The 9,981-nt window shown below is 43.2% G+C and overlaps 1 protein-coding gene across 1 annotated transcript; it reads right to left on the bottom strand.

The window, feature by feature from the left end:
- Nucleotides 1–7,523: 7,523 nt before the first annotated feature.
- Nucleotides 7,524–8,793, bottom strand: LOC137274694 (keratin-associated protein 4-3-like). Its single transcript, XM_067808041.1, has 2 exons — nt 8,736–8,793; nt 7,524–8,521 (listed from the first exon to the last, which is right to left on the bottom strand). Exons 1-2 carry the CDS (start codon nt 8,791–8,793, stop codon nt 7,524–7,526), a joined length of 1,056 nt encoding a protein of 351 aa, XP_067664142.1.
- Between the last annotated feature and the right edge of the window lie 1,188 nt (nt 8,794–9,981).

Raw genomic sequence — 9,981 nt, 5'->3', positions numbered from 1 at the left:
TCGCATACAGCGAGCATGACCCACGCTCCCTCTGATAAAAGTTTACCATCACATACAGCGAGCATGACCCACGCTCCCTCTGATAAAAGTTTACCTTCACATACAGCGAGCATGACCCACGCTCCCTCTGATAAAAGTTTACCTTCACATACAGCGAGCATGCACCACGCTCCCTCTGATAAAAGTTTACCTTCACATACAGCGAGCATGACCCATGCTCCCTCTGATAAAAGTTTACCTTCACATACAGCGAGCATGACCCACGCTCCCTCTGATAAAAGTTTACCTTCACATACAGCGAGCATGACCCATGCTCCCTCTGATAAAAGTTTACCTTCACATACAGCGAGCATGACCCACGCTCCCTCTGATAAAAGTTTACCTTCACATACAGCGAGCATGACCCATGCTCCCTCTGATAAAAGTTTACCTTCACATACAGCGAGCATGACCCACGCTCCCTCTGATAAAACTTTACCATCACATACAGCGAGCATGCACCACGCTCCTTCTGATAAAAGTTTACCTTCACATACAGCGAGCATGACCCACGCTCCCTCTGATAAAAGTTTACCATCACATACAGCAAGCATGACCCATGCTCCCTCTGATAAATGTTTACCTTCACATACAGCGAGCATGCACCACGCTCCCTCTGATAAAAGTTTACCTTCGCATACAGCAAGCATGCACCACGCTCCCTCTGATAAAAGTTTACCATCACATACAGCGAGCATGACCCACGCTCCCTCTGATAAAACTTTACCATCACATACAGCGAGCATGACCCACGCTCCCTCTGATAAAAGTTTACCTTCACATACAGCGAGCATGCACCCCGCTCCCTCTGATAAAAGTTTACCTTCACATACAGCGAGCATGACCCATGCTCCCTCTGATAAAAGTTTACCTTCACATACAGCGAGCATGACCCACGCTCCCTCTGATAAAAGTTTACCTTCACATACAGCGAGCATGACCCATGCTCCCTCTGATAAAAGTTTACCTTCACATACAGCGAGCATGACCCACGCTCCCTCTGATAAAAGTTTACCTTCACATACAGCGAGCATGACCCATGCTCCCTCTGATAAAAGTTTACCTTCACATACAGCGAGCATGACCCACGCTCCCTCTGATAAAACTTTACCATCACATACAGCGAGCATGCACCACGCTCCTTCTGATAAAAGTTTACCTTCACATACAGCGAGCATGACCCACGCTCCCTCTGATAAAAGTTTACCATCACATACAGCAAGCATGACCCATGCTCCCTCTGATAAATGTTTACCTTCACATACAGCGAGCATGCACCACGCTCCCTCTGATAAAAGTTTACCATCACATACAGCGAGCATGCACCACGCTCCCTCTGATAAAAGTTTACCATCACATACAGCGAGCATGACCCACGCTCCCTCTGATAAAAGTTTACCTTCACATACAGCGAGCATGCACCACGCTCCCTCTGATAAAAGTTTACCTTCACATACAGCGAGCATGCACCACGCTCCCTCTGATAAAAGTTTACCTTCACATACAGCGAGCATGACCCACGCTCCCTCTGATAAAAGTTTACCTTCACATACAGCGAGCATGACCCACGCTCCCTCTGATAAAAGTTTACCTTCACATACAGCGAGCATGACCCACGCTCCCTCTGATAAAAGTTTACCTTCACATACAGCGAGCATGACCCACGCTCCCTCTGATAAAAGTTTACCTTCACATACAGCGAGCATGACCCACGCTCCCTCTGATAAAAGTTTACCTTCACATACAGCGAGAATGCACCCCGCTCCCTCTAATAAAACTTTACCATCACATATATCGAACGTGCGCCAGGCTCCCTCTTTGATAATTCTACCATCACATATAGTGAACGTGCACCAGGCTCCCTCTTTGATAATTCTACCATCACATATAGTGAACGTGCACCAAGCTCCCTCTTTGATAATTCTACCATCACATATAGCGAACGTGCACCAGGCTCCTCTTTGATAATTCTACCATCACATATAGCGAACGTGCACCAGGTCCCCTCTTTGATAATTCTACCATCACATATAGCGAGCGCGTGCCTAGCCCCTTGTTGTGATATATGCCCATCTGTGGCTATGGCTGCGACAGTGGATGCTAGTGTTGTCTCGTCTATTTGGCTCTTATTGCTGTCTACTGAAATCGGAACATAATTTGCATCGATCACATTTCAATCGGAGAGCAAATAATAGTTTATAGTCTGCGATATCTCACACAGTAAACGCTGAAATTCTCAACACGACAATCAAAAACTGCTTCTACATTGTTTGGGAAGTAGCTGAAACAGAGCGCGTAGGAATATCCTCCTGTTGCTGCGGGATTTGATTGTCAAGTTGTCTCTTTGTGACAGCCTTCATACAACCCTCAAACGAAACGACAAACATTGCTTAAGAAACATGTGGATGGAGTCTATTGGTCAACGCATTAATCATTTTCATACTGACATCTCAAAACAAAATACCGTTCTGCTCGTTTTGGGAGGTCGTTACAGATCAGCATAAACAAGCAGGACGTGGAGCTGGTGTTAAATGTTCTCTAGATACGAAATATACTTTCTGCATCAACCTCAATACAAAGACACCATAACCTAGTTTGATAAGACTTCAATGAAACAGCTAAGGAACTGAATGGTGGGTTTTACCACGAGCAAACTGTAGCGCAAATGGGTTGCGCAGCATAGAGAAAATGACTAGTCTTCTTACATGCGAGCGAAGCGAGCAAAGGTTGACTTCGTTCGAAAAATATGTTTCATGTCAAAATAAAATATCGCCACCATCAAAGGTATACACCAATTTCTTCACTGGATTGTGCTCTCACATTTCCAACTCCATGCTGAACAAGTACTCTCGTAAAATAATTTTTATACCAACTCGTGGTATATCAGACCGCTCTTCGCCTCCATTCCCCCTTCCAGCTTCCGCTTCAAAGATATGAAGGAACAGGACGGTATTATTCCACATGGAATACTTACAGTTACCTCCCCTGCTTCATTCGCCCATTGCGCCAGAAGTGATTTACGCAGAATAAATGTTACGAAAATTCCAAAAATGACGGATAAGACAAATAAACTCCAACACGTTCATGATACAAAAATTAGGCAATATTGTATTTCTTTTTAATTTCTGCTTATTCTTGTTCCGTCACTCCGTCCAAGTGCAATTCCAAATGAGGAAATGGGAGTGTACCTTTGATGGTGGCGATATTTTATTTTGACATGAAAAATATTTTCGATCCGAAGCGAGGGAAGTACGCTGCCAACCTTTGCTCGCTTCGCTAGCATATGAGAAAACTTGTCATATCGTCTATGCTGCGCAACCCCATTTGCGCTACAGTGTGCCTGTGGTTTTACCAGTAAAGAACATAGGTTATACGCTGTCCATCTGGAGGATGAGTGAATGCAGAGAGAAATGGTGGTAGTTTGACGTGTGTTGGTATGCACCTGTGTATAGGATGTTTGTGTTAGAGACACGTGTAATACGTAGTGAAAAACGGTATAACTTCCAACACTCTTGTGGGTGTATTACACTGAACCAACCAACCGGTCGGTTAATACAAGCGCAAATTAATGTTCACTTGACCACTGCCACACGGATTATCACTCGACCCGTGTGCTTTAGGTGGCCTTGGTATACTCCCATTTGTCAGACATCCCAATAGTCAGACATGTTTAAACAACATACTATCTGGTTAACTTCACAGAAAATCCCCTGCCTGTTACCTCTTAATGAAATAAGAATGGTCCATAAAATGAATAACAGAACATCTTTTCACATGTAAAGAGTGATGTAAATGTTCAGATATTAGGCTTGTTTATAACACAAGCTGGTATATAACATTTACCTTTCTTTTCTTAGATATGCGCATTTAAGAATATAAAGAAGCTAATGAACAGAATAATTTACATTTTCTGTCATCTGTTGGTATTTAACCCCAACAGCCACCCATGCAGATGGAGTGTCCAGTTTGGAAGATGATAAGGGCACGGCGGGACTGACCGATGACTCATCAGCTGCCACATGCCCAGTAGGCATCAGTGTAGCGAGGAACTCTCCGAGGATGGAACTGGTTTCAGTAGGCTGCATATCACATCAAAAGTGCGCCAGTTTCATGATGTGTCATTGACAATTCATTTTGGTTTGAAGCAGACTGAACTGACTGCTTTGCGTGACTTTCAACTATGAATGATTCTGTGGTTCGCCGCTATCAGACCGAGACTATACGACAATCAAAGTCAGTGAAACACACACACCCCACCCCTCCTTCTTCTCCTCCTCCCCTACAGAAGTAAGCAGCCCCTGTACCACTAGATTGACAAAGGGATAGTTGTTCTGGGATTTCCAGTAACTGGAAAACTACCCTGGGACGATGAGGCCATACCACAATGGGTACAGTGTATAAATGTATTTCATTAACATGCACTATAGATCCCGTCACATGTCCACCCCAACCCAAAGTTAAAGAAAGAGTGAGTCAATAAGTTGGGTTTTACACTTTTCGCGATATTCCAACAAAATCTCGGCAAGGTTATGAAGGGACAGTTACCCAACATTATGCAAACTATGATGGCATTATCAGCGCAGTCAATCATAGTTGAGATGAGAACCTTTGGGTCATCCATCGTACATGCAATATACTGAAATAGTCATTATGGTCAGCTTCTCAAAATCACAAAAAGAAACTAGAAACAAGAGTTTAAACAAGGTGAAATTCTGTCCGGAAATAGTGAATTCTGATAGCAGAATATAGTAAATGTATGTTGAGACTTAGTGATAAGCAGTAGTTTGAGGTCTGATCCAAACGCTCAGTAAAAGGTATGCTATCACATGAAACTGGTGTTTCTTGGACAGTTTCAATGCACATCACTGAACATTCAATGTCACCCTGATTATACATTTCATTTCAGTAGAAATCATATAAGTTTAACAGCTTGTATGAAATAGGATATTGTCACGACACCTGTTTGCAGGCATAGGCCTTGTCACACCAGTGCAGTTTCAAGCTGAAGCCCATCCATTGCGTCAGAACATCAAACGTGTTTTAAACACGTAAACACCGATGACCTCAATGACTGCATTTACATTTTCGACACATCACATATGTAACTGCATGACGTCATAGTTTGTGCGGAAGGAACGGCCTCCCTAAATATTATGTACATACAGGGCTGACGTTGTCTGACGTTGTGTCTTTGTGTTTCTGATGACCTCAGCACGAATTGACTATGTCTGAAACTGTTATTATGTATGTTCCAGCATTTTCTTCATGCATCATATCCTCCATGTTCCTTTATTAACGGAAGTGTCTGAATTACAAGTTATTATTATACCGTACACATATGACTTCCAATGAAGTTTGTTCTCTACATCTCCATTGCACATCGTACTATCTATACGTTAGTATAGCTTTTAGCCGAAAACCCCCAAAAGGACATCAATTTCTAACGCGTTTATTACCATAACGTTGACGTATTCAAGTCGATCTCGGTATAGCGATGTACTCCCAAAGGCGTCGATCATCGTTATATCTTACCGCCCTCATCGGGAGTTCTCGAGAAAGATATCAGTCACATTGTCAGAACTGTACCTGTCCATTACGTTTACGATATGGTATCATTACTTTAACTGAATAGTTACATTAACTATCACGAAATACTTATAAAAATACATGTAACAACTAATACACGTCTATAACTTTTGAGAGACAAAGTAAAGCCCACCTGTAAACAAAAGCTGTCGGGTAGTATTACTTCCACTGGCTACCTGAACATGGAGGAGCAGCAGTCATTAGTGGGTGGAAGTTGGGTGAGGGTTGACGGGAAGAGGAGAAAGGAAGCAAAGCCAACCTACTGTGATGTTTAATTTATTACATGGGCCGTGCAGTACCACTATCGTGCCATGAAGCTAGAGGCCCCGAATCCCAGCTGTAATCCATGGCTTATCGACACCCTTGTTGAAGACCAGCAACAGAGGAGAAGTCTTGTAGACCTGATGAACTTATCGCTTTTCATTCACATTAGTACCCCGCTGGGATTCTGGGTCAGGATTGGTCTAGAGTAACACCTGGTGGTACTGGAAATGGGGAGGGTGGCTGCGACTGACAAATGAAATCATACCCGGATACCCCAGGCCCCTCACAGCGGTTATGGGGCTGTTTGCCACAGGCTTTTGTAATTATTTACAGGCTGCGACAACAGCCTTTCTTCAAAAGTCCATTGTGTGGCGTTAAACAACAAACACACCCACACTTAGGTGATATAACTGAAGCATTGGGAGACATCACGTACACTACAATCTAACATTGAAGCATTGGGAGACATCACGTACACTACAATCTAACACTGAAGCATTGGGAGACATCACGTACACTACAATCTAACACGGCTCCAGGTTTAGTTGTGAAACGGGATATACACATAAGTATTTTGGCATGACGGTGTGTGCAACGTGATCGAGCAATATATATTTCCAGGCACTATTTGGCATTTCTCATGCCTGTCTACGGTATCATACCTCGCAACGCCTACAGACATTTTACGGCCGCATGCATTCTTCCAAAACCTAAGGGAAATCACGTCACATTCTGAACAGGGAATGGCTATTCGTGTGGACCTGTAGAGTATGTACCACAAGTACTGCTATCCGGATAACGGCAGCCGCTGTAAGTACACACGTACTACGACAACAACTGTCTGAAGTCTAGTAACCTTGCTGAAACTTGCAGACAAGGTTTTACAATAACGCTATGGCCTGTATTTGCCTGAGGTTATGACGCAGTACTGACGCCGTGGGGGGAGCGATCCCCAGTCTGTAAACACTCCGTGAGTAGCAGCCAGCACTTGATCATACACACAAAAAAGCCACATATAATTATGAAAATGGCTTATAAAAAATGGCACGACACTAAGATGGCAGACCCCGTGACTTGACTGCGAGCTAAGGGCTCCCTTGGGGACTGCTAGCATTTGCATACAGCAGATATACGAATGAGAGCGTTGTTGCTGTGGAAGGCTGATGAATTACTGGGTCTTAGGAAAATAAATACTTTATACTGAGGATTACTCCAAATCAATTTTCAATGACATTTGCACACAGGAAAAGTGTACTTAAGCAAACGAATATGACATAATGTCGGATCCAATTGCATGGAACTAGACACAAATCTAATTACTCTTGTGATAAAGATGTCTCAGTCTGTAAGTGTTAGCTTCACTTCACACGACTTTTTTCATCCACATGCCTAAGCTTGTGTTATGATTGCCTCAGGTTGGTATGACCCAGGCGACAGTCCACTCACGCTCTACACACAGTACCATGAACGCCGTCTCCAGTAGCACGTGTGTTAACTGTAGCTGTGATTGTTTACAGACCGCCGCCATATAGCTGGAATTAGTGCTGAGTGCGGCGTAAAGCTAAACTCACTCACTACATCAGGAATTGATAGGCCTTGCTCCTTTACAGTAGGAGTTAATAGGCCTTGCTCCTTTACAGCAGCAGTTGATAGGCCTTGCTCCTGTGCAACAGTAGTTGATAGGCTTTGCTATCTCCTTTACAGCAGGGGTTAATAGGCCTTACTTCTTTACAGCAGCAGTTAATAGGCCTTGTTCCTTTACAGCATGAGTTGATAGGCCTTGCTTCTTTACAGCAGGAGTTAATAGGCCTTACGTCTTTACAGCAGGAGTTAATAGGCCTTGTTCCTTTACAGCACGAGCTGATAGGCCTTGCTTCTTTACAGCAGGAGTTAATAGGCCTAACGTCTTTACAACAGGAGTTAATAGACCTTGTTCCTTTACAGCACGAGTTGATAGGCCTTGCTTCTTTACAGCAGGAGTTGACAGGCCTTTCTCCTTTACAGTAGGAGGTGACAGGCCTTGCTCCTTTACAGCACAAGTTGATAGGCCTTGCTTCTTTACAGCAGGAGGTGACAGGCCTTGCTCCTTTACAGCACAAGTTGATAGTCCTTGCTTCTTTACAGCACGAGTTGATAGGCCTTGCTTCTTTACAGCAGGAGTTGATAGGCCTTTCTCCTTTACAGCACGAGTTGATAGGCCTTGCGTCTTTACAGCAGCAGTTAATAGGCCTTGCTTCTTTACAGCAGGAGTTGATAGGCCTTTCTCCTTTACAGCACGAGTTGATAGGCCTTGCTCCTTTACAGCACGAGTTGATAGGCCTTTCTCCTTTACAGCACGAGTTGATAGGCCTTGCTCCTTTACAGGAGGAGTTGATAGGCCTTACTTCTTTACAGTAGCAGTTAATAGGCCTTGCTTCTTTACAGCAGGAGTTGACAGGCCTTTCTCCTTTACAGCACGAGTTGGAAGGCCTTGCTCCTTTACAGCAGGAGTTGGAAGGCCTTGCTCCTTTACAGCAGGAGTTGATATGCCTTGCTCCTTTACAGCAGCAGTTAATGGGCCTTGCTCCTTTACAGCAGGAGTTGATAGGCCTTGCTCCTTTACAGCAGGAGTTGACAGGGCCGTGGTTGTTTACTGCAGCGAGTTATCACAATTGAAACAGAGATTTGTGTTTTCATGACTTTTGATCAAGTATTCGTTAATTTCCCTCTGATGTTGGTGCAATGTTTCGCAATAAGATCTCTGTTGACTTTGATATTATTAAGCATACACTGACACATTCCGACATAAAATATTTAAGATATCGTGTACACAATATTTAGTTGATACCCTGTTATCACTCAGTGACCTCCTCCTCCAATGGTTTCCACTGATTTCCCTGGAGATTGTGCTACAACATCTGCCATAATGGAAACATGCAAGAAACAGTCTCCCAACACTTCTTATGGAAACCAGGCGTAACCCCAAGCATATTCCCCTTGCCGACATCTGTAGACCTGTCACGTGTACTTTTTACCTGTCGTTTTTTTTCCTGGCCATTTGTAAATGATAGAGGACAGTAGGAATGCCACTAGACTAACAGCTAGTCTCTGAAATGAACATATTTTACTGAAAAAAACGTCCATAGTGAAAAAAATAATGTAATGAAATGGAGCCCTGAGACTTTCTTCATGGAAATCTAGACTTGCCACATTTTCTAGACTTGCGTGGGCTTTATTGGATATTTATACTTCAGGGTCTGTACGACAGACTAGAATGCCACTCACTGTGGTCGTAATGTAGCGGGAATGTTGCTGGTCATGAATACACATGTCTGTGTATTTACTGTTTTAATGTCTTTGAAAATACGCCCTGCGTGTTAAAATAATGTTTAATTTCTTATACACCACCGTCTCTTCCTAACCATCACACATAGCGTGCTTATAAACTCATAAAAACGTAGGGGAATCTGAGAATCTCATAACGGACCAGCATTAAACACAACACATGAAATGCACGTGCACAACGTAGTATCCCGCATCTATGGGACGTCATTCTAGATTTTGAAAGTTTTCAAGAAGATCAATAAACCACTGTAAACCATTAATTTTGACAATTTGCATCGCACAGTTGTTAGTGTTTCTTTCTAGGCATAGTTTTTTGTTTTGTTTTTGTTTTCTTTGTTGTTTTTGTCGATTTGTGTATGTGTGTGTCGGTTGGGTTACTTTCTTTTATTTGCTTGTTTATTAGTGCGTTTGACAGAAAGTGAAATGAATATCACACACATGCAAAATTTATGATCACACGATACCACTTAGAAAGTGCTCAGATGCAACATATGTCATATTTGGGATTTCACTTTTTAGTCCAAGTACAAATTCTAGTACATTTTTTTGGCTGAGCATCATCCGGGATTCGAATCCGAACCCTCAGAGTGAGGTACCTAATCGCCAGCACAACTAGCCCGCTCAGCCACCACGACTATCACGTTGAGCGGGCGAGGAGGCTGACTTTGCGTGCTGGCTAGACGGTGCCAGACTCTCCCGAATCCGGAGATGGGACTCAACCAAAAACAGTGCTAGAATTTGTACTTAACTAAGAAAATGAAATTCCAA

This window comes from Haliotis asinina, chromosome 1 (genome assembly GCF_037392515.1).
Source record: "Haliotis asinina isolate JCU_RB_2024 chromosome 1, JCU_Hal_asi_v2, whole genome shotgun sequence".
Classification (NCBI taxonomy): domain Eukaryota; kingdom Metazoa; phylum Mollusca; class Gastropoda; order Lepetellida; family Haliotidae; genus Haliotis; species Haliotis asinina.
Note: the sequence above shows the minus strand (reverse complement) of the source record. Positions and strands in the feature narration are given on the sequence as shown.

Excerpts from the sequence above, each read along its gene's own strand:
- LOC137274694 (XM_067808041.1), bottom strand. The coding sequence starts at position 8,793 with ATGGCAGATGTTGTAGCACAATCTCCAGGGAAATCAGTGGAAACCATT. Across the intron at positions 8,522-8,735 it reads GGAAACCATTGGAGGAGGAG|TAAACAACCACGGCCCTGTC; the intron begins GTCACTGAGTGA and ends AACTCGCTGCAG.